Source organism: Symphalangus syndactylus, chromosome 5, assembly GCF_028878055.3.
Source record: "Symphalangus syndactylus isolate Jambi chromosome 5, NHGRI_mSymSyn1-v2.1_pri, whole genome shotgun sequence".
NCBI classification, from domain to species: Eukaryota; Metazoa; Chordata; class Mammalia; order Primates; family Hylobatidae; genus Symphalangus; species Symphalangus syndactylus.
In genome coordinates, this window is record NC_072427.2 from 129,866,426 (window position 1) to 129,893,853 (window position 27,428).

The 27,428-nt window shown below is 40.8% G+C and overlaps 1 protein-coding gene and 1 pseudogene across 9 annotated transcripts in view; both read left to right on the forward strand.

Annotated features, from left to right (window-relative positions):
• The window catches only part of TTBK2 (tau tubulin kinase 2), a 182,920-nt gene that overhangs the window by 113,781 nt on the left and 41,711 nt on the right, over window positions 1-27,428 (forward strand). For all 9 annotated transcript variants that reach the window (XM_055278906.2, XM_055278903.2, XM_055278904.2 and 6 more), the window contains 2 exons: window positions 15,519-15,676; window positions 27,031-27,247. In XM_055278906.2, the coding sequence (XP_055134881.1) occupies window positions 15,519-15,676; window positions 27,031-27,247 (375 nt within the window). The remainder of the gene's footprint in view (window positions 1-15,518; window positions 15,677-27,030; window positions 27,248-27,428) is intronic.
• Window positions 1,145-9,503, forward strand: LOC129482702 (keratin, type II cytoskeletal 8-like; annotated as a pseudogene).

Consider the following 27,428-nt stretch of genomic DNA (forward strand, 5'->3'; position numbering starts at 1 on the left):
TAGGGCAGCATATCATATGTTAATATGCTATGGGACAGCGGTCAGTGAAAATTGGCTCCATTTTGTCTGTGGTCAGAGAATCATTTCCTTAAAGCATCAGTTAATGAGCCTTAGAAGGGTCTACTAGGTTTACTACAAATTGCATCCCTAACCCCAACCAGCGGTATTTCAGAAGATTCTGTTGCTCTCAGGGAGAATTTGGTCAGGGCTTAATACCAAATAATTGCTACCACTGAAAACATAAATGCGGCTACACATAGATTAATAAGAATATGTATTAGTATATCATTCTTAGTTACAAAGGACAACACATAGACTTTACTGCATGTTAATGGTAGTTAAATTCTACGGTGTTGTCAGTGTTGTGCAGTCAAAAGACTAAGAAGTGTCTATAGCACAGTAAATGTATTTGCATATACTAATTATTTATCTGTGAAATTGCTGCTTTTGTATAAGATACAAACAGGATATAAAGCAAAGAGGCAACATACAGCCTTGAGTCCTTAGAGACCTTAAATGGGTGAGCTTGTCTTCTCATGCATATGCCAATTTGTATTGTAAACAATAGGGACTGTCTAACAAATTGAGAAAATACACTGTGTGTGAGTTGTTTTGGAATGTGTTCTTATATTTGTCTTTTGTATTTATTTTCTGAAATGTATAGAGTTCACATTACTTAAAGCAATGAAATTATACCTGTAAGACTAGATTCAAGAGGAGGTGAAAAATGTTCCAACTTTCCCATCTTGAGTGCTAATAGTTTCTTATTGACAAAATTTGTTTAGGGGAATTTAGGACAGTAAAAAACTTTGATCACATTCTCTTCTTAAACCTATATCTAAAGAAGACTATCATATTTACAGCTAAAGTTTGAAACTTCATGATTATTTTAAACTAACAAATTATTGTTCTCAAGTTTTTCAGTTGGACATTCTCCTAGGGGCTTTTCTATCACTTAATAACAAAACAAAGTATGGTAATTTTCCACTTTTGAAAGAAAAAGAACAGGCATAACATTACTTTGTTTCACAGATTCTGTAAATAATCCAGCTCTTTCCTGCTCTGATCTTTCATAAGCAGTGAGTGAGAACGGAGGGCAGGTGGACAGGAGAAGGATAATTGAAAAAAGATGTTATGTAAGTGATGGGTGTGTTCTAATGACTAGTATCAATGTGACATCAGGTTTCAAAAGCCTGAGCTTTGCAGCTTCTGCCTCTTGTTTCTCTACTGAGTCTTCATCTTGAGAAAAATAACTACTTTTAATCTGAATGGTCTCGTGAACTCATGCTGTCCCTGTGATTAATTTTATAGTTTGAGATTCATTCCTAAATTTGATTTTACTTATGTTCTTTCAAGATTTTATTTTGTTTATTTAAAAAAATTTTTTGAGACAGGGTCTTGCTCTGTCAGCAAGGCTAGAGTGCAATTGGTGCAATCATGGCTCACTGCAGCTTCAACCTCCAAGACTCAAGTGATTCTCCCACTTTAGCCTCCTGAGTAGCTTGATCTACAAGTGTGCACCATGCCCGGCTTTTTTTTTTTTTAAAAGCAGAGATGAGGTTTCCCTATGTTGCCCAAGCAGGTCTTGAACTCCTGGCCTCAAGCAATCCTTCTGCCTTGTCCTCCCAAAGTGCTGAGATAACCAGCATGAAGCCACCATACCTGGTCTTTTCTTTCAAAATTTTAGATTTCTCATGGGACAACCAATAAAGTTAAAAAAACCAATAAACCTCCTCCAGCAATAAGCAAAAAGCATGCTTCCCTAGCTACATCAAAGGTCAAATAGCAATGATATGTTTCCAGCTTTGTCTATTCTGAGCTAAGACCAAAGTCAGTTTTTTTGTTATAATCAAAGTGTTAAATGATGCAGTTTTACAGAGCCACTTTCACTTTGTGTATATTTTATAAATCTTTAAAAATTAGAATATCTTGCCATAGAATATTATTACTTCAACACGTTGCACATGGCCAACACCTCATCCAACAGCTGCTGCTGTTCACTCTGACATCAGGTGTGGACCTAGAGAGAATAGCTATTTTGTTTTCTACCAGGAATCTTTTAGGTGTCTCTCACTTTACAATAAAGGCCGAAATTTGCTTTTGAGAAGTATTATATTATTTTGGGAAATTACATCAAGTTTATCTGTACTTAGTATTTATGTATGAGTCTGTTTTCCTAACTAGCTTTTAAATCCTGGAGAAACAGCCATGTCTTATTTTTTTAACCCCATATTACACCTGGCACCTAAATTTTCAACAAATGTTAGGTAAATTTAATTAAGTCTTTACTTTGGACCAACAGTCTCCTACACAGAGAATACAAGAAAAATTAACCCTATAAGTGCATAAATACTGTTTTCTGTCTGTTAAAATAAATGTGAAGATATCAGAATTATAAACAAGATTAAAGCAGATATGTTCCTATAAATATTGTTTTGTTAGATTCTGAGTATTATAACAACTACAAGAGACAGAGTGGGCCAAGCACAGTGGTTCATGCTTGTAATCTCAGCACCTTGGGCGATTGAAGCAGGAGTATCACTTGAGGCTAGGAGTTTGAGACCAGCCTGGGCAACATAGTAACACCCTGTTTCTACAAAAAACAAAACAACAACAACAACAACAAACAACAAAAAAAATTAGCCAGGTGTGGTGGCATGCACCTGTAGTCCCGGCTACTTGGGAGACTGAGATGGGAGGGTTACTTGAGTGAATCAAGGCTGCAGTGAGCCATAATTGTGCCACTGCACTCCAGCCTGAATGACAGAGTGAGACTCCATCTCAAAAATAATAATAATAATTAATAGGATCACATGATCCTGATAACACAAATATCTTTATTAGAGTGTTCAAATTTGTTAAGCATCACTTAGCAAGTTGAGAAGACTAATGAAATCCATAAATATACACACTGTTGGTGGGCCTGAAACTAAAATGTGTATCTCAACCAGTTCACCCACTGCTACAGCGTTGCTAATATCAGAGGATAGGATAGAGAGGAAATGCAAAGCTAAGCAAGCTTCATTAATCTTCTTAATATACTTTCTGGGTTTAGGAATGGGACTATTTAAATGTAGATTACATCAAAATGTAATAGGTTTGCCTCTTGCTTTGGGGGACATAGAGCAGTTGTAGGATCCTCTGACTCTGATAACATCTGAATTAAATTTTTCTGAGGGCATAGATGCTACAAGGTTGAGCTGAAAACAAGGAGGAACCTCTGATCAAATAGAGTGGTCAAGGAAGGTCTCTTTCTAAAGCTACCATGTAAGGCCCAGGGGTGTCCAATCTTTTGGCTTCGCTGGGCCACATTGGAAGAAGAAGAATTGTCTTGGGCTACACATAAAATACACTAACAGTAATGATAGCTGATGAGCCAAAAAAAAAAAAAAAATCGCAAAAAAATCTCACAATGTTTTAAGAAAGTTTACAAATTTGTGTTGGGCCACATTCAAAGCCGTCCTGGGTTACAGGTTGGAGAAGCTTGATTGTAAGCCAAGCCCCAAAAGATGGGATTGTGTTGGCCATGTGAAGAGCAAAAATAAGAGGTAGAATGTTACAAGCCAAGGGAAGAACATGTACATGCATAGGCCCTAATGTGAGAAAGGACTGAAAGAAGACAAGTATGGTCAGACAATAAATAAGGAGAGAGAACAGGTTGAGGTGAGGTTGGAAAGAGTCAGAAACCAGATAATGCAGGGCCTTGTAGGCCTTTTTAAGGAGTTTGGATTTTTATTCTAAGTACAACACAAAGTGCTGGAAGTGTTATAAACAGGAGCATGGTGATCCAATTTGTGCTTTAAGAGGATTACTTTTGCAGTTATGTGCATCCAAATGAAACAAATGAGAATCAGAGACTAGTTGGGAAGGTACTGAGATAAGCTGAGCTGTGCCTTGGAAAGAAATAAATTTTTTTAAATCAGTGTCTTTTTTTTTTTTTTTTTTTTTTTTGAGACATAGTCTTGCTCTGTTGCCCAGGCTGGAGTGCAGTGGTGTGATCTCGGCTCACTGCAACCTCTGCCTCCTGGGTTCAAGTGATTCTCTGCCTCAGCCACCCAAGTAGCTGGGACCACAGGCACATGCCACCACGCCTAGCCAATTTTTGTATTTTTTATAGAGACAGGGTTTCACCATGTTGGCCAGGCTGGTCTCAAACTGCTAGCCTAAAGTGATCCACCCACCTTGGCCTCCCAAAGTGCTGGGATTACAGGCATGAGCCACCATGCCTGGCCTAAAAATCAGTGTCTTAACACCATAAAGCTTCTTGATCGTATAATACATTAGTCAAGTTGTACAGCTCTCCTAGGCAACTCTTAAGAGTAGCTTGAAAATCCAGGCTCTGCCCATATATTGACACTGCTGTCTTTAATACATGGCCTTTTACTATTATCAGGAAAGGGAATAGTGTGGATGATGGCTTAGGGGTTTTACAGCCAGGCCTGGAAGTGATCTACAACACTGGTGTATGCCCAGTAGTCAGAACTCAATCACACTGGCCCAATTCTAACTGCAGGGGAGGCTAGGAGGTAGAGTATTCCCTTGTGGCCAGGAGGCAAGATGATGATGGCCTTGACTTGAGAGAAGTAGTAGAGATGGAGGGAAATGGGTGAATTCTTGCCTCTGCCCCATTACACCTTATCTCCTTTCATTCCCCATTGTACTTATGTGATCTAGTCATATTAGACCCCTTAATGCAGTCAAATGAGACTGCCAGCTCTTCTCCCAGTGTGCCCTGCCTGGAATGTGCCTCTGTTTCATAACACTGCTTGTCTTGTGAAATTGAAAGCCCAACTCAGATGTCAGTTTCTCTGCAGCCTCCTCTGATTCCTTCCATTCCTTCCATATTCCATAGTGGAGTAATTTCTTCTGTTCAACTCTTAGAGCAGCAGTACTTTGTTTTGTCTCTTTATTATATAAGCTCCTTAAGAGCCAGGGCCTTCCTTGCACATTTATCTCAATTTTCTCAAGAACATAGCACAATGATAGGCATTTAATAAAAGTGAAAAATTTAATTAAATCTGCTTGATTATTGCTTCTGTTGAATGTAAACCACCCAAAGACAGGACTGTGTTTTGTTAACATTTGTATTCCCAGCACCCAGGACAGTAGGCAGTCAATGTATGTCTGAAACAAGGAGTGGATATTTGATGTAGCTATGGAATACAATAGAGTCACACTATGTTTACATGACTCATTTAAATTCAGCTGTGTGTTCAGGAGGTAGAAAAATCTTAACATCTGTGATTCTGCCTGCCCTTTGGCTTAGTCATGCCTTATGGTGAGGGTAATGATTTAGTGCCCTCATGCATCTGCTATTCTCTCAGTCTTCTCATTGACAGCAGTTCAGTGGCCCCAAATCAGGCTGCACCAGTATGAGTCCAATAGTTGAAAGCAGAGTACTTTTTTGGTACAAATGTGACTGCTGTCTGCAGCCAGCTTACTTTATCCACATTCATCTGAGGAAAAGACATCTATTCTAGAGCTGGAAGAAAAACTGGTTCTGTTGCACCTATTGAGAAATGGTAGTATTCTGTACTTTATGGACATTTTAAGGCACCTTCAAGAATAATTTCAACTATATGCTGTTTTTACCTTGCCTGCTGACTGGCTGTAACTCTTCTTTAGTAGAAATGGCACCGTACTTAAAAGACCTGTTTAAATTGATGCTTTGCCACACACCGTTTGGATAACCTTTCTAGATCTCAGTTTTGTAGTCTGTGAAATGGTGGAAATACTGACTTCACAGCATTATTGTTAAGATTTTTTTTTTTTTTTTTTGAGACAGAGTTTCGCTCTTGTCACCCAGGCTGGAGTGCAATGGCGTGATCTCAGCTCACTGCAACCTCTACCTCCTGGGTTCAAGCAGTTCTGCCTCAGCCTCCCAAGTAGCTAGGATTGCAGGCATGTGCTACCACGCCCAGCTAATTTTGTATTTTTAGTAGAGATGGGGTTCCACTATGTTGGTCAGGCTGGTCTCGAACTCCTGACCTCAGGTAATCCGCCCACCTCGGCCTCCCAAAGTGCTGGGATTACAGGTGTGAGCCATGGCAGCTGGCCATTGTTAATATTTTTAATGAGGTAATTATGAGAATAATTTGTAACTTTTAAAGTATCATGTAAATGTAAGAAATGTAAGTGGTTTTACATGTACCACAGTGATGCTGCATTTGCTTATAATCATCTCTCTCTCTTTCTCTTTTTTTTTTTTTTCACTCCTGGCTGGAGTACAATGGTACAATTTTGCCTCACTGAAACCTCCACCTCCCAGGTTAAAGCAGTCCTCTCATCTCAGCCTCCCAAGTAGCTAGGACCACAGGCGTGCACCACCACATCTGGCTAATTTTTATATTTTTAGTAGAGATGGGGTTTCACCACGTTGGCCAGGTCTCGAACTCCTGACCTCAGGTGATTGGCCCGCCTTGGCCTACCAAAGTGCTGGGATTACAGATGTGAACCACCGCACCCTGCCTAAAATCATCTCATTTTTCTTCACTCAGCATTACCTTCTATGTTAATAGAACTTCTTTTATTGCCTGTTTGCTGCTTTGTCCTGTCATAGCAATAAGAAAATGTTGTTTGCCTTTGTTATTGGCCTTGTGAGGAGGCACTGAAAAGCCTTAGTGTACTATATTTCCAGGCAGTTTACCATTTGGACTGACTGAGCCCCTGAAAGGGAAGACTGATATCAGCCAGCACTTTTGGCTGAGTAAGTGACCATGTTGCCTTACCCTGCCTCAGGTCCTGGGGCAGCCAACCATGAGGGGCACTTCTGAATCTCCAGTATCTTGATATACAGTCATGCGCCACATAATGATATTTCAGTCAATGATGGACTGCATATACGACAGTGGTCCCATAAGCTTATAATACTGTGTTTTTACTATACCTTTTCTATGTTTAGATACGTTTACATACACTAACACTTACCATTGCATTACAATTGCCTACAGTATTCAGTACAATAACACGCTACACAGATAGGTAGCCTAGTAGCAATAGGCTATACTATATATAGCCTAGGTGTGTAATAGGCTATACCATCTAGCTTTGTGTAAGTACATGTATTAGTCAGGGTTCTCTAGAGAGACAGAACTAATGGAATAGATATATATATAAAGGGGAATTTAGTAAGTATTAACTCACATGATCACAGGGTCCCACAATAGGCCGTCTGCAGGCTGAGGAGCAGGGAGAGCCAGTCCAAGTCCCAAAACTGAAGAACTTGGAGTCTGATGTTGGAGGACAGGAAGTATCCAGCATGGGGAAACATGTAGGCTGGGAGGCTAGGCCAGCCTCACATTTTCACATTTTTCTGCCTGCTTTATATTCACTGGCATCTGATTAGATGGTGCCCACCAGATTAAGGATGGGTCTGCCTTCCCCAGCCCACTGACTCAAATGTTAATCTCCTATGGGAGCACCCTCACAGACACACCCAGGATCAATACTTTGATCCTTCAATCTAGTCAAGTTGACACTCAGTATTAACCATCACAGTACACTCTATGATGCTTGCACAATGAAATGCCTGTCAACACATTTCTCAGAATGTATCCCCGTTGCTATGTGACACCCGACTTAATGGTGAAAACAGGTAAAGGTTGCAGCTTCTTCAACTCATTCTCTTTATTTTAATTTTAATTTAATTTTATTTTATTTATGTTATGTTATGTCATGTTGCGTCATGTCATGTCATGTCATGTCATGTTATGTTATGTTATTTTTGCTAGTTTGTTAGAGGATGGGTGCAGTTAAATTTTTTTCTTTACCAATGTTGCTAAAATCCCCAAGAAGAGCAGAGAAGTAAAGACTGTGTGCAGACCAAGAAGCAGCTTCTCCACTCCTTCTGGGATTCCGTCTGGTTTGGCCCGCCTGCCTCCACTCCTGCCTCCACCATGCCCATCAGGGTGACCCAGAAGTCCTACAAGGTATCCACCTCTGGCCCCCAGGCCTTCAACAGCCTCTCCTACACGAGTGGGCCTGGTGCCTGCATCAGCTCCTTGAACTTCTTCCGAATGGGCAGCAGCAGCTTCTGGGGTGGCCTGGGCGCAGAATATGGTGGGGCCGGTGGGGCCAGTGGAGGAATCACTGCTGTCACTGTCAACCAAAGCCTGCTGAGCCCTCTTAACCTGGAGGTGGACCTCAACATCCAGGCGGTGCACACCCAGGAGGAGAAGCAGATCAAGACCCTCGACAACAAGTTTGCCTCCTTCATTGACAAGGTACGGTTCCTGGAGCAGCAGAACAAGATGCTGGAGACCAAGTGGAGCCTTGTGCAGCAGCAGAAGATGGCTCGGAGCAACATGGACAACATGTTCGAGAGCTACATCAACAGCCTTAGGTGGCAGCAGAGACTCTGGGCCAGGAGAAACTGAAGCTGGAGGTGGAGCTTGGCAACATGCACAGGCTGGTGGAGGACTTCAGGAACAAGTATGAGGATGAGATCAGTAAGTGTACAGAGATGGAGAATGAATTTGTACTCATCAAGGAGGATGTGGGTGAAGCTTACATGAGCAAGATGGAGCTGAAGTCTCCCCTGAAAGGGCTGACTGCTGAGATCAGCTTCTTCAGGCAGCTGTATGAAGAGGAGATCAGGAGCTGCAGTCCCAGATCTCAGATACATCTGTGGTGCTGTTCATGGACAACAGCCGCTTTCTGGACATGGGCAGCATCATCCCTGAGGTCAAGGTGCAGTACGAGGAGATTGCCAACCGCAGCCGGGCTGAGGCTGAGAGCATGTACTAGATTAAGTATAAGGAGCTGCAGACGCTGGGTCGGAAGCATGGGGATGACCTGTGGCGTGCAAAGACTGAGATCTAGATGAACCGGAACATCAGCGGGCTCCAAGCTGAGACTGAGGGTCTCAAAGGCCAGCGGGCTTCCCTGGAGGCCGCCACGCAGATACCAAGCAGCGTGGGGAGCTGGCCATTAAGGATGCCGACGCCAAGCTGTCTGAGCTGGAGGCTGCCCTGCAGCTAGCCAGTCAAGACATGGCGCAGCAGCTGCATGAGTACCAGGAGCTGATGAAGGTCAAGCTGGCCCTGGATATCAAGATCGCCACCTACAGGAAGCTGTTGGAGGGTGAGGAGAGCTGGCTGGAGTCTGGGATGCAGAACATGAGTATCCATATGAAGACCACCAGCAGCTATGCAGGTGGTCAGAGCTTGGCCTATGGGGGCCTCACAAGCCCCGGCCTCAGCTAAGGCCTGGGCTCCAGCTTTGGCTCTGGCATGGGCTCCAGCTTCTTCAGCCGCACCAGCTCCTCCAGGGCCGTGGTCGTGAAGAAGATCGAAACCCGTGATGGGAAGCTGGTGTCTGAGTCCTCCGACGTCCTGCCAAAGTGAAGCCCCTCCCAGCCTGCCCCTCCTGCGGCTGCCGCGGAGCCTAGGAGGGAGGCCACTGTGCAGGGGAACACAGGGAACGGGAGACCCACCTGAGGCTCAGCCCTAGCCCTCAGCCCATCCGCGAGAGAGTTTACTACCTGGGGATCCCCCTTGCCCATGCCTCCAGCTGCAAAGCAATTCAATTGCTTTTTTTTTTTTTTTCCCAAAATAAAACCTCGGCTAGCTCTGCCAAAAAAAAAAAAAAAAAAAAGACTGTATGTATTTCTTTCCCTCTATTGCATCTACTTATTACTGAAGTGGGGCAATTTCTTTTGCAGTAAATAATCTGCCCTTCAATCAGCCAAGCCAACATTGCCATTGTGCTCTCCTGCTTAAGTGCTTTATTGATCCACTAATTTACCATTTATTAACTGAGAATTCAGGAATCAGGATTCTTAGTGAGTTCTTAATATCACCTTATAAATAATTCTTGGTTTTGCAAAAGCTGGACTTGGTCTACACTCTCTTTGAAAGGGCAAACTGGGATTTCATATGGAGGTAAATATGATACAGTTATTTATTGCATTTTGTGCCAAGGATAAGAGGAGTGCTTCCCTAAGGCATTATGTGTATGTCAGATGACTTATTGCCATAAAGAATAAGGGTATTTTAGGTAGTAGGAGCTGGCACCAAGCATCTATGTAAGCTGTATATAGGTATATAGTCGATTTATTTTAGAATAATATGTTTTTGTTGGTTAATTTTTTCTAGTTATTAAAAGTAATATGTGGTCATTATAAAAGTTTTAGAATTACAGAAAAATAAAAAATCCAGATTACTCAGAATCTCATTATCCTGACATAATAATTGACTTTTATTATTTATTTATTTATTTTGAGACGGGGTCTCACTCTGTTGCCCAGGCTGGAGTGCAGTGGTGTGATCTTGGCTCACTACAAACCCTGCCTCCCCAGGCTCAAGTAATCCTCCCACCTCAGCCTCCCAAGTAGCTGAGACCAGAAGTGTACACCACCACACCTGGCTAATTTTATGTATTTTTGGTAGAGATAGGGTTTCACCATGTTGCCTAGGCTGCAATTGACTTTTATTACTTTGTATCTTGAATAATTTGCTTTTGAAAAATCATTGTATTGAATATCCCATCAGATTTAAAATGGACTGCTTCTTATTCATAAGTGCAAGTAGAAGAGGGATTGACACAAATAATCCACACAGCGGCCAAATAAAAAGTAATGCAGGGCCGGGCGCAGTGGCTTACGCCTGTAATCCCAGCACTTTGAGAGGCCGAGACAGGAGGATCACTTGAGGTCAGGAGTTCAAGACCAGCCTGGCCAACATGGCAACACTCTGTCTCTACTAAAAGTACAAAAAAATTTAGCCGGGCATGGTGGCACATGTCTATAGTCTCAGCTGCTTGGGAAGTGAGGCAGGAGAATCTCTTGAACCCAGGAGGCAGAGGTTGCAGTGAGCCGAGATCACACCACTGCACTCCAGCCTGGGCAACAGAGTGAGACTCCATCTCAAAAACAAACAAACAAAAAAAAGTAATACAGGTTGAATATACCTCATTTGAAGTGTTTTGGATTTCAGATTGTTTGTTTGTTTGTTTTTTGAGATGGGGTCTCACTCTGTTGCCCAGGCTGGAGTGCAGCGGCATGATCTCCGCTCACTGCAAGCTCTGCGTCCCAGGTTCACACCATTTTCCTGCCTCAGCCTCCCGAGTAGCTGGGACTACAGGCGCCCACCACCACGTCTGGCTAATTTTTTGTATTTTTAGTAGAGATGGGGTTTCACTGTGTTAGCGAGGATGGTCTCGATCTCCTGACCTTGTGATCTGCTCGCCTCGGCCCCCCAAAGTGCTGGAATTATAGGCGTGAGCCACCGCTCCTGGTGGAGTTCAGATTTTTTAGGATTTTGTAATATTTTGCATTATATTGGTTGAGCAACCCAAATCGAAAATCCGAAATGCCCCAGTGAGCATTTCATTTGAGCATCACGTCAGCACCCAAAATTGTGTTTTGGAATATTTTGGATTTTCGATTTTCAGATTTGGGATGCTCAACCTGCGTAGCATTTTTGCCTGTTGATTACCTTCTTCAAGTTCTCCCTCCTCTTCACACAACTTCCCCTTCACTTAACTGCCTCCCTTCCCTACATCCATTTACAGAAGATTCACTTTCCCGAAGATGATTGCTTCTGGTGTTTCTCACACTGTTTCACCAGTTACTCCTCTGGCAGCCAAGTATAAGCATATTTCTCAAGAAGTCTGGGAATAGCCTTACAGTGTCAACCATAAGTCCAAAATTTCTTTGTATTCTCTTGATTTATCTTAAAGGTTCATTTAAATTTTGCCTTCCAACTTCTTTGTGTTCATTGTATTATAAAATATTGTAATAAATGTCATACATCTGTGTAAAATACTCCAGGAAGCTGTGCCACATTGTCAAATGACTTTAAATTCTCTCTGGCATATGGCTGCATCCCCTGGGGGTACATGTTACCCTAGTTTGAGAAACTTAGACTCTAAATGTAGATGAATTTGTATTTTCTAAGAATGTATTATTAAGTAAAATAAGGAGTCAGATGTATACTAGATTTTCAGAGGTTACCAATGAAGAGATATGGGACATGCCTTTTAGAGGGAAGCGTTGGAATCATTTGGAAGATTTTTTTCAGATTTTTCCCTTCTCCCTTTCCAGTTTGAGAATTACTGCCACAGTGAGTCCCTGTTCTGATGGGAAAATGCTTTGTTCCCCAATGACATTGGGATATAAAAAAGAATGAGAGGCCGGGCATGGTGTCTCATGCCTATAATCCCAGCACTTAGGGAGGCCGAGGCGGGCGGATCACCTGAGGTCAGGAATTTCAGACCATCCTGGCCAACATGGTGTAACCCCATCTCTACTAAAGATACAAAAATTAGCTGGGCATGGTGGCGTGTGCTTGTAGTCCCAGCTACCCAGGAGGCTGAGGCAGGAGAGGCGCTTGAACCCGGGAGGCGAAGGTTGCAGTGAGCCGAGATCGCACCATTGCACTCCAGCCTGGGCAAGAAAGTGAGACTCTGTCTCAAAAATAAATAAATAAAAATAAAAACAATAAAAAATAAAAAAGGCATGAGGACTATTCAAATTTAACAGTCACACACGTATATATATACACAGACATATATTCACACACTACGTATACTGTATATACTATATAGATGACTTACAAGGTAATTTTTATTCTAAAATCTATTTGACTCACTGAATTAAGAGTTTTCTGTTTTTATTATTTATCATAACCAAATGTGATGTAACATGTTCAGTTACCAAAAAAAGTAAGTCCTTGACTTGTCCTGTTTCTACTATTCCAATCTGAGGAAGGTTAGGATTTAGCGCCACCCTGCTCCCGAATTAGAAAATTATTTTGCTAGATTAGAAATGTTTTTCTCTAAAATATCTGCAGAGCTCTGCCCAGTCTGACCATTTGTTCCCACTAGGGTGCCTTTAAGTGCCTCAGTGCTTTTAGCTTTCCTGTTTCTTTTGTTCTGTGTCCTCCATCTTTCTGCCTCCTGCTGCTGATGTCTAATATCACCATCATAGTAACAAACTGTTTCTAATTTGAGGTCCAGTGCCATAGAATACATTTTCTAAGACATACAATACTGTGATAGATGTAAGAAAATAATTCCATGATAAAAGGACATCTGACATAAAAACCATTTAGGATCATTCCTTTTGCAGCACAGTGTAGACAGAGAATTTACCAGTGGCAGTCTAAGTGCTCACATAGCAAGGCTCCCCTGGATGGGGATTCCACCTTCCAGGAAGCATGCATCTCACTCTGTGAGAATCTATGAGAACCTTGATTTCAGAGTTAGGAGAGAGGGTCAAAGGTCTGGCTCTTCAATTCCCATATCCTAGGTTCCAGTCCATCTTTATTTCCTCCTTTGCGTTTTCTACAGCCCTCTACCTCTGACATTTGGAGAAGTCTAAGCTATGACGTAGGTGACTTACATGAACAAAAACAGGACCCAAATAAAATTTCTCAGATTTTATAACCATGTCTTTTCCAGTTCCCTTTATCTTTTTAGTTTCTTTTTCTGTATTTACAATTCTTCCTTTTGGAACTTAAATGAAAGATCAAATCATGTGAGTCAGTAAATATTATTACAAATTAACATGTATTATTGGAATGTTTTTAGAGTAAATGTTATGAGTAAGGTAATGTATGAGATCCTGGAGACACAATGATGAGTAAGATCAGATTAATATCAGCATCTTGGAGCATATAGTCTGGGTTGAAAGAGAGAGAAATTAATTAAATACAGAACTAACTATACATTTACAACTGATAACATTTGATCATCCTCCTTAGTGAAATGGTTTCTTCACTTGTAGTCTAGAATACCAGACTCGTGGTTTTCCTGCCTCACTGGCCATTCCTTTTTTGTTTCCTTTGCTGAGTCTTTCTCTTCTTTCACCTAAATATTGGAGTACTGTAGGCTATAGCCCTTGGATCTTTTGCTCTCTATTCTTCCTCAATAATACCAGCTGGTTGTATGGCTTTAAATAATATCTCTCTCTCTCTCTCTCTTTTTTTGAGACCCGAGTCTCGCTCTGTCACCCAGGCTGGAGTGCAGTGGCACAATCTTGGCTCACTGCAGTCTCTGCGAGGCTCAAGCAATTCTTGTGCCTCAGACTCCCGAGTGGCTGGGACTACAGACACCTGCCACCACGCCTTGCTTATTTTTGTATTTTTAGTAGAGATAGAGTTTCACTATGTTGGCCAGGCTGGTCTTGAACCCCTGACCTCAAGTGATCCGCCCACCTCAGCCTCCCAAAGTGCTGCGATTACAGGTGCGAGCCACCGTGCATGGCCAGTATCTCTTGATATCTATATGCTGATGACACCCAAATTTATATCTGCATTTCCTATTCCTCCCTAAACTCACTGCTTTCCATGTCACTGCATTGACCCAGTGGCTCAGGACAGAAATCTGTGTCCAATTCTTATCACCTTTACTGTTACCATGCTGGTTCAGCTGACAGTAATCTCTTAACTGGTCATCTGTTCCAAGTACCCTCATTCCCATCCCTGTTTATGTCATCTATTGACCACTTAATAGCTGAAGTAATCTTTTTTTTTTTTTTGAGAAAGATTCTCATTCTGTCACCCAGGTTGGAGTGCAGTGACATGATCTTGGCTCACTGCAACCTCCGCCTCCCAGGTTCAAGCAATTCTCATGCCCCAGCCTCCTGAGTAGCTGGAATTACAGGCATGTACCACCACACCCGGCTAATGTTTGTATTTTTAATAGAGACAGGGTTTCATCATGTTCACCAGGCTGGTGAAGAAATATTTTTAAAGCCTAAATCAGACCTGAGCAAAATCCTCCAAAGAAGTGCTGATTTCAGGTCTAGGGCAGGAAATGTACAAGATGAATCTCAGAGGATAGGATACTAACAGCGTTCCAGAAATGATGAGGAGAGAAAAAAGCTATAATCATAAAATTTGAAATGTTGCTTACTGACAGAAACAATATAGGTCTTTTATGAGATCCTTCTTAAGATCACATCAAACTTTAGGAATTGAAAGACAAAAAATGAAATTATACAGAATATAGATCAAACTAACAGAATATAAATCAAGCAATTTTTTGATAATTTGTATATGGAGACACACAAACACACACACACATATTTTAAGAATTTTTTAAACCTGCAAAAAAAAAAATGAAGGAAAGCACAATGAACTTCTATATTCCCCTTACCTAGACACATTACCCGTTAACACTGGCTACTTTTTTAGGTTGAAACATATAAAAAGTCCTTGTTTTGTTTTGCTTTGACAAATAAATGATGAAATAGATGGTTCAATTGAATGCGCAAACATATACACTTATACACAACACACATCCTTTAGCCAAACCATCTGAGAGTAGGTTATAGATATGATGCTTCATTATGTATCTCTCAAAAACAGAAACATTCTACACAACTGAGAAAAATAAACATTAATTCAGTATCATCATCCACATATAGTTCCTATTCAAATTTCTCAATTTGAGCCACCAGTTTTTAAAGAAAATCACATTACAAAATCATTTTATGAGTCTGGTGTGCTTTCTCTTATAGAATAAAGTGACTATGTTTACTGTTCACTTACTCTAGTTTTTTCTTTGTGGTTTAGCTTCTTACATCGGTGTTTGACAATAGCATCAAGACTTTTGGAGTAATTGAGAGTGACCCTTTTGACTGGGAGAAGACTGGAAATGATGGCTCCCTAACAACCACCACTACTTCTACCACCCCTCAGTTGCACACTCGCTTGACCCCTGCTGCAGTTGGGTATGTCCTAAACAGATCATTTGGTGGTGTCTTTCCTGGATGCATTATATTTGCAAAAATTTATTTCATCCAGATTCCCTCAGATGACCAAATGCTAAGACATCAGGGAAAGCCTATGGATCTCCTCGAATTAACATTGCTCTTATGTACACCTTTGGAATTACTTGCTTTAGATAGTACTGATAGATTATACTGTGAAATGGGAGCTTAGAGCTTAGAGCTTATGTGACTTGTTGATATCAAATTTATAATGGGTTTTCTTCAAAATGAGGACCAGCATTAGTTGTGTTTCCAAATAACATATGGAACCCTGAAAAGAATGTGCCACAATTATATCTAACTATACTGTGCCAAAGTTTAGTGGGAACAAAGCATGTAGCATGTTCCTCTTAAAGTGATTGAACTTTCATAATGTATTAAGAAGAGGTTATGATCTGTTTCCGTGATCTTAGTTTTTTTATCGTTAATGTTTTTTCCTCTACATGTATTAAATACAGTTCCTTTTGTCTTTTATTTTGTTGTTTTGTCTTTTTTTTTTTTTTTTTTTTTCTAATTTTTTACCTGCTTTGGTTGTTTCAAACTTTTTGGTCAAGAAAAAAAAGTAAATACCCAAAATGCTGAGGCAGAAGGATCACTTGAGCCCGGGAGTTAGAGGCTGCAATGGGCTATGATTGTGCCACTACACTCTAGCCTATGCAACAGAGTGGGACCCGTCTCTGGGGAAAAGAAAGTGAATAGGGACAAATTATCATACAATTTAAGTTAATTGGGACATTATACCACTCATCCATTGCTTTGATTTTTTTTTTTTAAACGTGGAGTTTCATTCTTGTTGCCCAGGCTGGAGTGCAGTGGCGCGATCTCAGCTCACTGCAATGTCCGCCTCCCGGGTTCAAGCGATTTTCCTGCCTCAGCCTCCCAAGTAGCTGGGATTACAGGCCTTTGCCACCACGCCTGGCTAATTTTGTATTTTTAGTAGAGATGGGGTTTCACTATGCTGGTCAGGCTGGTCTCAAACTCCTGACCTCAAGTGATCTGCCTGTCTCGTTCTCCAAAAGTGCTGGGATTACAGGCGTGAGCCACTGCGCCGACCTCATTTTTTTTTTTTTTTAAGAGATGGAGTCTGGCTGTGTCACCCAGGCTGGAGTGCAGTGGCTATTTATAGGCACAGTCATAGTGCGCTATGGCCTCAAATTCCTGGGCTGAAGCAATCCTCCTACCTCAGCCTCTCTAGACTACAGACATGCACCCTTGTGCCCAGCTGTGATTTTTATATTGAAAGATGGGATCACTAGAACTTGTTGAATCATCGGAAGAGTTTTCATAGACTCACATAACTGGATAGTATCACTGACTATCATGTCTAAGCATTCCTAAATGTGAGACCCTGACTAGACCCAGAATCACCACGGATGTTTTTTAAAAACACCTATTCCTGGGACCTACCCCAGACCTATTGAATCAGAATGCCTAGAAGTGGGGCACAGAAGTCCATATGCATCAAGTATTTCTCATGCTTATCAGAGTTTGGGATCCACTGCCCTAATCCTGCCACCCTATCTTACAAATGAGGAAATAATCCTAACACTGAAGTAAATCCAACTTTAGGTAAATATTAATGGCAGAGCTGGAGCCAGTCCAGAAATTTTGTTCTAGTGTTTTTGTCCTTCCCCTTTGATTGTTGTTAGAAATAAATCTCAAACTTGCAAAAATCCAGGTGATAGCACTTCAGGGACCTAAAGACAAGAAAGGCAGTTTATGTTCCCATCTTCCAATATTTTCTCCAAAATAACACAGAATAACAAAGAAGGAAAACTAAAGCTACACAGAAAAACCATGTCCTCAGCGTAACTTGTAGAAGATGCCCAAGCTTCAAAATAACTGTAAATAAAAATAGAGAAAAAAATGAGACCACAAATCCTAGTGCAGTATCTTTCATGCTCTTACCTAACCTACCCCTGCCAGAAGACTTTATAAAGACAGATCAAGAAAAACTGTGGGGAAGACGAAAATTAGCAATGGGATGTAAGGTTGTTCTAAAACCAATGCCATACTCCAGCTGTCTTTTGATCCCAAAAAATAAATAAATAAATAAAACCAGTGCTAGAAAGATTAAACCCATGCTAATAAGGAAAATAGTAAAAAGTGTCCTGATAGATCAGATGATGAATTTCAGGGAAGTAAAAATATGCATAATTCAAAAGAAAAAAAAGGGAGAAGTGTTCTTCATTAGTGGAGTGGCAGAAGAAAAAAGATGTATCAATTTGGGTCCAGTCAGGAGACAGAAACTACACAGTAATTTGAATAGGACAAAAAAAGTCAAAGAATTATTTATGGATACACAATAATTGTACATATGTATGGGATACATGCAATATTTTAATACATGCATGCAATGTGTTGTGATCAAATCAGGGTCATTAGGATATCCATTACCTCAAACATTTATCATTTCTTTGTGTTGGGAACATTTCAAACTTTCTACCTATTTTTGAAATATACACTAGTATTTTTGTTTGTTTGTTTGTTTGCTACAGAGTCTCACTCCATCACCCAGGCTGGGGTGCAGTGGCGCAATCTCGGCTCACTGCAACCTCCGCCTCTCGGGTTCAAGCGATTCTCCTGCCTCAGCCTTCCGAGTAGCTGGAATTACAGGCATGTGCCACCATGCTAATTTGTGTATTTTTAGTAGAGACGGGGTTTCACCATGTTGGGCAGGCTGGCCTCGAACTCCTGACCTCAGGTGATCCACCTGCCTCAGCCTCCCAACGTGCTGAGATCACAGGCACAAGGCACCACGCCCAGCCTACACAAGATATTGTTAACTATAGTCAATAATAGGGAATTGGAATAACGTGGGATTGATTAATAAGAAATAAAGATAAATGTAAAGAATACAGGTACAGGAATAGCAGATACAAGGTCCAGCCATGATGCCTAGGACTGAGTGAGATTAAACATCCAAGCAAGAACTGTCCCACCCCTGCCCAAGGGCTGAGGTTCAGACCTTATTGGGAGAGGAAGAAATGAAATCATAATTGATTGAACTCAGGAAAGAAATAGAAGGAAAAGACAAAAGTATCTCATAATTGAAGAATATATTACAAAATGCACAAAGGAGAATAGACATAAGTGAAAATTTAATAGTCATTGAATAAGGACAAAGAAAAAACCCTGAGAGAATGAAAATAAGATAATTCAAAAGAGTTAGAGAGAAGGTAGTGCAAATTGAAGGCAGAGAAGAAATAACATTCAGGTTGTTGGAGTCCCTGAAGAAGAAAAACAAAATAATACGTTAAAACTGAGAAACCAAATAGTAGAAGGTTAGATTTAAAAACAGAGAACTGGCTGGGTGTGATGGCTCATACTTGTAATCCCAGCAGTTTGGGAGGCTGAGGTGGGCGAGTCACGAGGTCAGGAGTTCGAGACCAGCCTGTCCAATATGGTGAAACCCCGTTTCTACTGAAAAATACAAAAATTGGCTGAGCACGGTGGCTCACGCCTGTAATCCCAGCACTTTGGGAGGCCGAGGTGGGCGGATCACGAGGTCAGATCAAGACCGTCCTGGCTAACACAGTGAAACCCCGTCTCTACTAAAAATACAAAAACAAAATTAGCCGGGCATGGTGGCAGGTGCTCGTAATCCCAGCTGCTCGGGAGGCTGAGGTGGGAGAATGGCGTGAACCCGGGAGACAGAGCTTGCAGCGAGCTGAGATCGAGCCACTGCACTCCAGCCTAGGTGACAGAGCGAGACTCCATCTCAAAACAAACAAACAAACAAACAAAACACAAAAATGATCTGGGCATGGTGGCGTACACCTGTAGTCCCAGCTACTCGGGAGGCTGAGGCAGGAGAATTGCTTGAACCTGTGAGGCAGAGGTTGCAGTGAGCCGAGATCACGCCACTGCACTCCAGCCTGGGCGACAACATGAGACTCCGTCACAAAAGAAACAAACAAACAAACAAAAACTCACAGAGAACTAAGAGCATTTAAAAAGGTTTATGTCCAAAGATAAGCATTAGAACAAAAAGGTGAACCTTCTGAAATACCCCCCCAAAATTATTTATAAATTAAAGTACAGGCCAGGCACAGTGGCTCATGCCTGTAATTCCAGCACTTTGGGAGGCCAAGGTGGACAGATCACTTTGAGCTCAGGAGTTTGAGACCATCCTGGGCAACATGGTGAAACCCTGTCTCTACAAAAAATACAAAAATTAGCCGGGTGTGGTGGTGTGTGCCTGTAGTCCCAGCTACTCCGAAGGCTGAGGCTGGAGAATGGCTTGAGTCCAAGAAATGGAGTTGCAATGACTTGAGATCGTGCCACTATACTTCACCCTGGGCAACAGAGTGAGATCTTGACTCAAAAAAAAAAAAAAAAATTGGACAAAGAATACATCTTGTGCCGGGCGCGGTGGCTCACGCCTGTAATCCCAGCACTTTGGGAGGCCGAGGCGGGCGGATCACAAGGTCAGGAGATCGAGACCATCCTGGCTAACACGGTGAAACCCCGTCTCTACTAAAAATACAAAAAATTAGCCGGGCGAGGTGGCAGGCGCCTGTAGTCCCAGCTACGCGGGAGGCTGAGGCAGGAGAATGGCGTGAACCCCGGGGGGCGGAGCCTGCAGTGAGCCGAGATCGCGCCACTGCACTCCAGCCTGGGTGAAAGAGAGAGACTCTGCCTCAAAAAAAAAAAAAAAAAAAAAAGAATACATCTTGTAGAGGAAGAAATATAGCAAATATTAGCAAGATACTGTGCACATAATAATAAAATACTATGACAAAGCTTTCCCCCTATGTTCTCTTCTAGGAGTTTTATAGTCTCAGGTCTTAACATATAGGTCTTTTATACATTTTTAGTTGATTTTTGTGTATTATGTAAAATAGGGGTCCAATTCCTTTGTATGTGGAAATCCAGTTTTTCCGGCACCATTTATTGAAGAGCACCATTTATTATTGGACCCCATTGTGTCCTTTTGGTGCCCTTGTTGAAAATTAGTTGACCAAATAAGATATCTGCACTCTCGTGTTCACTGCAGCAGTATTTACAATAGCCAAGATACAGGAACAACCTAAATACCCATTGATGGACAAATTGATAAAGAAAATGTGTGTGTGTGTGTGTGTGTGTGTGTATTGTATGTGTTTGTATATATATACACACACAATGGAATATAGATGATATATAAATACATACACACACATAATGGAATATTATTCAGCTTTTTATTTTTCTATTTTTATTTTTTGAGACTGATTCTTGCCCTGTTGCTCAGGCTGGAGTGTAATGACATGATCTCTGCTCACTGCAACCTCCGCCTCCTGGATTCAAGTGATTCTCCTGCCTCAGCCTCCCTCCCCTCAGCTGGGATTACAGGCCTGTGTCACCACACCTGGCTAATTTTTGTATTTTTATTAGAGATGGGGTTTCACCATGTTTGCCAGGCTGGTCTCGAACTCCTGACCTCAGGTGATCCGCCTGCCTCAACCTCCCAAAGTGCTGGGATTACAGGCATGAGGCGCTACGCCCGACCTTATTCAGCTTTTAAAAAGAAGGAGATCCTACCATTTGCCACAGCATAGGTGGAACTAAAAGACATGCTTAGTGAAATAAGCCAGACAGAAATAAAAATGTTGCATGATCTCATTTATATGTGAACAAAACATACACACACACATATATATATATACACACACACACATATATATGTTTTAAAGCACTCAAATACACAGAGATTGAGAATGAAACAGTGGTTACCACAGGGGGTTCAAGGAGGGAGGAAGGAAAGGAAATGGGGAGATGTAGGTCAAAGGATATAAAATAGCAGATATGTGGGATGAACAAGTGTGGAGATCTAGTGGACAACATAAGGAATAACCTTAATAAAACTGTATTTTCAGAAGACTTGGACATATCTTAAATAAAAATAAAATTGTATTAGAGATTTTTGTTAAATAAGTAGATTTTAGCTGCTCTTTGTCACAAAAAAAGTAACTGTGAGTTGATAGATATGTTAATCTGCTTTCCTGTAATAACCATTTTACTGTCTATGTATATCCTATTACATTGTTACAAAGCTCAAATACAATTTAAGGAAGTAAAATACAGCAGACTTAAGACCAAACGTATCAGTCACAGCAATAAATCTACATGGGGTTAACTCACCTATTAAAAGGAAAAGATTTTCAGTTTGGGTTATATAGCTATATTCATATGTTGTATATAAGAGACACACACCTAAAAAAAGTAAGAAAGAGATGGACAAAGATATATCAGAAAGATAGAAAAGAGAAGTGATCCTAATAAGAGACAATGTAGAATTCACGCCAAAACAAAAAACTTAGAAAAGATGGAAGGGCACTTTTTAGTGCCAAATGCCACAATTCACAAGTGGGATACAAAATTTATTAATATTTAGTCACCAGAATCATGACACTCACCTTTAGGAAATAACAACTGCAGGATATTCAAGGAGACATAAAAACGCACTCATAATTGGAGATGTTAATGTACCACCCTCAGTTTAAGACAGATCAAGTGAACAGAGAATAGGAAGATAGAAGACTTTAACAGCACGATCATAGTAAGGTAGATCATGTTTATGTTTTCTGAACTCTATACCTTGATGATAGAGACTATACCTCCTGCCCAGGGGCCCCTGGAACATTCACAAAAACTGATCAGGTATTAGGTCACAAAGAAACATGTAAGTAGTTCCATAAAGTAGAAGTATTACGCTATCTGATCACACTGCAAGAAAACTAGAAATTACCAACAAAATTAAAATATCAAAGACCCTTTTACTGGAAATTTAAGAACCTGTTAAATTACAGTCATGTGCTGTATAATGACATTGCAATCAGTGATACATCGCATATATGACAGTGGTCCTATAAGATTACAATACTGTAGTTTTACTCTACCTTTTCTATGTTTAGATATGTTATAATACCCAAATACTTACCATTGTGTTACACTTGCCTCCAGTATTCAGAACAGTAACATGCTGTACAGGTTTGTAACCTAGGAGCAATAGGCTATACCATATAGCCTAGGCATGTAATAGGCTATACAATATAGTTTTTTTAAGTACACTGTGATCATTTGGATAATGACGAAATTGCCTAACGATGGCATTTGTTAGAATGTATCCCCATTGTTAAGCAATACATGACTGTACTCTTGGGTGAAAACGAAAATAAAAACTAAAAGTTATAGAAAAAAATGATAATGTAAACACTAGTTATCAGAATCTATGAGATAACTTTAGAGCAAAGATCAGAGGAAAACCTATGGCATTAAACAAGGAGGTACATAATGTCAGTATGTCTCATTACTGATGATGCTAATGTTGATAATTTGGTTACAGTGGCCAGTTCTTTCTACTATAAAGTTACTGTTTTTCTCTTTGTAAGAAATAATCTTGTGGGAAGATATTTGCAACTATGTCAGCACTGTGTTTCTTGTCATACTTTTCCTATTAATTGTAGCATCCATCAGTGAATCTTGCCCACAGGCCTAACCATTACTATCTGCCCTCTAAGAAAAAGTTTGCCAACCTCTGATTTTTTTCTGTTTGCAAATGATATGGTAGAATACCTGGAGAATCAGTGTTAAAGAGAAAAATTTATAGTGTATGTCCCAGAACCCTGAATTTCTTTGTAGAGGGAGAATGAAAGTTTAGAAGGTAAGAGGACGCTTTAAATCATGAGCCAGCAAGCTTTATCTGTAAAGGGTCAGATAAATATCTGTGAGCTATGCTGTCTCTGTCACTACTGTCATTGCTGTTGTAGTACAAAAGCTGCCATGGCCAACATGTAAACAAACGAGACTGACTGTGTTCCAATAAGTCTATTAAAAAAAAAATAGGTAGGTAAGCAGGCCAGATTTGGCCCACAGGCACTAGTTTGCCTTAGGGGGAATGAAATATGAAAAGGATGTTCGTTCTTACTATTTTCTCTCATATCTCTTCAGTTCTTCCGCACATTTTCTTACTTATTCCCTTAATCTGCTTCAGTTATATAATACCTTGCCTAGAAACACAGACCATGTGCTAATAACACTCTTATGTATACTTTCTCACTCATTCATATTCCTCAACATGATATAATTTTCCTGGGAAGGAATTATTTCTTTCCATATTGCATACTCCAGATTTGGATCAGAGTTTAGGAAAAGAAACAATAACCAGGGAAGGAGAAAGGAGTGGAGAATAAATGCAGAGGGAGGGGCCGGGTGGGAGAGGAACCTGAGTCCTATAAAAGAGAGCCTGTGTGGAGAAGATGGACGATGTCCTTGGAGTGTGTGGTATCATACTGAAGCATAAGAGATAGGAAAAAGTAGGATTGAATGAAAGTAGAAGTGTATTCAGAGATGGAGGTGTGGTTTGTTTCCTGAGGCGTGAAAGAAGGAAATGCCAAGGAATTGAGGTAGTTGGAAAAAAAGCAGAATAATGGCTAGACATAAGGGAAAAAGGGACTTGAAAGAATACTGAGTGATTAAAATGGAAAAAAGGTGATGATAATAGACTAAGCTTCTTGAGTTCAAATATTCATCTATTTCCCTTTCTCTTTCCTCAGGAATAGAGGGAATTCTTTCTCAACATTTGGATTACCATGTAGTACATGTATGTCCATTATGACTCTTGCATCAATAAATAAATTATATTGAACTAATATCTGAAAAATCTGTTAGTAGCCAATTTATTTCTGATCTTTAATTATCTCTATAATAAATCTGTTTATTTGAACTATTTTAGGCCCAACTACCTTTTAAATATGCTTCCACTGTCAGAACTACAGATACTACTTTACTAGGTTGTACGTTTTTTTTTCTTTCTTTTTTTTTTCTGAGAGCCATTATCAGTGCTTTTCTAGATTATATCCTTGTAAACTGTTGATAAAGAGGTTCATTCTAGCATTGACCCATTTAGGCAAAGGTAGTGGTGAAGGTCATCGGTTACCAAGTCAGGTGGAACAAGTCCCTGAAAAATCACTGGTCTTCTCAGAGCATATGAAGTACTCGTGACACCAGTGCCAGGCTGTAACTGTGACCCTTAAAGTGGCTAACTGAGAGGATGCCTGTGTTGCCACTCACAGTAATTACAGGTGTCAGTATAATGTACTGAAGACTAATTTTTCTACTTTGAGACATTCCAGGTCACTTCTAAGAGGAGGTTTCATTGTGTGCTAAGTATTGTGTTCAGTCAGCAATATTAAAAAAAAAAAACCCTAGAATATAGAGTTATAGAACTGGTAGGAGCCTTTTCACTTGGTGAACGATAACTGTGAACTAGAAAAGCCTCTCATGGGAGGGTCTAAGGGAGCAATGACCAACCATGTAAATAAGACCTGGAATTACTTTGAAAGAAATATATAGGCAAATACCAATTAATATTTGCTATTTCCCCAGGTCAGTTCATGCTGAACTATATCAACTGTATAATTACAGAAAGTCTAGTTTCCCCTCTAGGGCAAGAATTTCCTTCCTCTTGTTTGTGTTGCTAGGGCCTTGCATGTAGTAGGTGCTTAGTAAAAAGTCTGCAAGTGGCCGGGCACGGTGGCTCACACCTGTAATCCCAGCACTTTGGGAGGCCGAGGTGGGCGGATCACTTGAGGCCAGGAGTTCGAGACCAGCCTGGCTGACATGGCAAAACCCCATCTCTACTAAAAGCATAAAAAATTAGCTGGGCATGGTGGTGCATGCCTGTAATCCCAGCTACTTGGGAGGCCGAGGCAGGAGAATTGCTTGAACCCAGGAGGCGGAGGTCGCAGTGAGCCACGATTATGCCACTGCACCCCAGCCTGAGAGACAGAGCTTGACTCTGTCTCAAAAAAAAAAAAAAAAAAAAAAAAATCTGCGAGTGAAAAAGTAATACACATTTCACACTGTAAAAAAATAACATAGCTGATTGATCTGACACCTGTTTATTTCATTATGGTGCTGCGAAAGTTGATTATACAAATTAGGTCATTCTTGTCATACTCAACTAAATGAATCAAGAGGCAGAGCCCTCATGAATGAGAAAGTACTTGGGGCACATAGCACCAGGTATTTAATTTCTCATAAGCCCAGCTGCTGAAATGGGCTGCTGTGACTCTAAGACTAAATTTACATACCTCTGTCACTCACCAGTCAGAGCCTGCCAGCTCCCAAAAGCTTCTCTAGTGCCAATGAGCTTTCTTTCAAAACAGTATGTGACATCTCTCTAATAAAACCCTCAACCTCTCCTTTGGTCTTCAGATATACCAGAGACCCACTCAGTCTATGTGTGTGCCCCAAATTGTAATTCCTGCTTCCCAAATGAAATGTTAATTTGGAGATTCATCTCTGTATTTTATTTTGAGTTCAACAGCACTTAACATTTTCCTGTTTAGAATTTTTTTAAAATTCTCTAACACGCTGGGCGCTGTGGCTCACTCCTGTAATCCCAGCACTTTGGGAGGCCGAGGCAGGCAGATCACCTGAGGTCAGGAGTTTGAGACCAGCCTGCCCAACATGGCAAAACCCTGTCTCTACTAAAAATACAAAAAATAGCCCGGTGTGGTGGTGGGCACCTGTAATCCCAGCTACTCAGGAGGCTAAGGCAGGAGAATCGCTTGAATCCTGGAGGTGGAGGTTGCAGTGAGCCGAGATCGCGCCACTGCACTCCAGCCTGGGCGACAAGAGTGAAACTCTGTCTCAAAAAAAAAAAAAAAATCTTGTTATAATTGACAGAGACTTCTTTGAAAATAGATGAAATGCTTCTTACTTATAAAGTGATTGTCAAATTAGGGTGTTATTGTTTTAGAATTTGTATTTTAAAATCAGCTTGAAAATTCTAATTGATCAAAATTTTAAAGTTTTATTTTGTAGGATTGGCGTGACCTAAGTTTTTTTTTTCTTTTTCTTTTTCTTTTGTTTTTTTTTTTTGTTGTTGTTGTTGTTTTTTGAGCTGGAGTCTTGCTCTGTCACCCAGGCTGGAGTGCAGTGGCGCAATGTCAGCTCACTGTAACCTCCGCCTCCTGGATTCAAGCAATTCTCCTGCCTCAGCCTCGTAAGTAGCTGGTATTACAGGCACCCACCACCACGCCCAGATAATTTTTGTATTTTTAGTAGAGGCAGGGTTTCACCATGTTGGCCAGGCTGGTCTGCAACTCCTGACCTCAAGTGATCTGCCTGCCTCAGCCTCCCAAAGTGCTGGGATTACAGGTGTGAGCCACCATGCCTGGCCAACCTAAGTTTTCAAGGTGCTTTTTTTTTTTTAAACTCTCTTAATTATGTGTGGAGTTCATTTAAATGAAGAAATAAAATGATGTAAGATAGTCTCATAGTAATTTTTGATTCTTGCCTTTTTTTCCTCCCTTCATATGTAGAATTGCCAATGCCACTCCCATCCCTGGAGACTTGCTTCGAGAAAATACAGATGAGGTATTTCCAGATGAACAGCTTAGCGATGGAGAAAATGGCATCCCTGTTGGTGTGTCACCAGATAAATTGCCTGGATCTCTCAGACACCCCCGTCCCCAGGAGAAGGATGTTTGGGAAGAGATGGATGCCAACAAAAATAAGATAAAGCTTGGAATTTGTAAGGTATGAGTACCTTATAAACAACAGAAATTTATTTCTTACAGTTCAGAAGGCTGGGAAGTCCAAGAAGGAAGGCCAGGCAGATTTGGTATCTGGTGAGGGCTGTTTTGTGACTCCTCCTTGCTGAGTCCTCATGTGGTAGATGGGGAAAGGGATCTCTTTTGGGCCTCTTTTGTAAGGACAC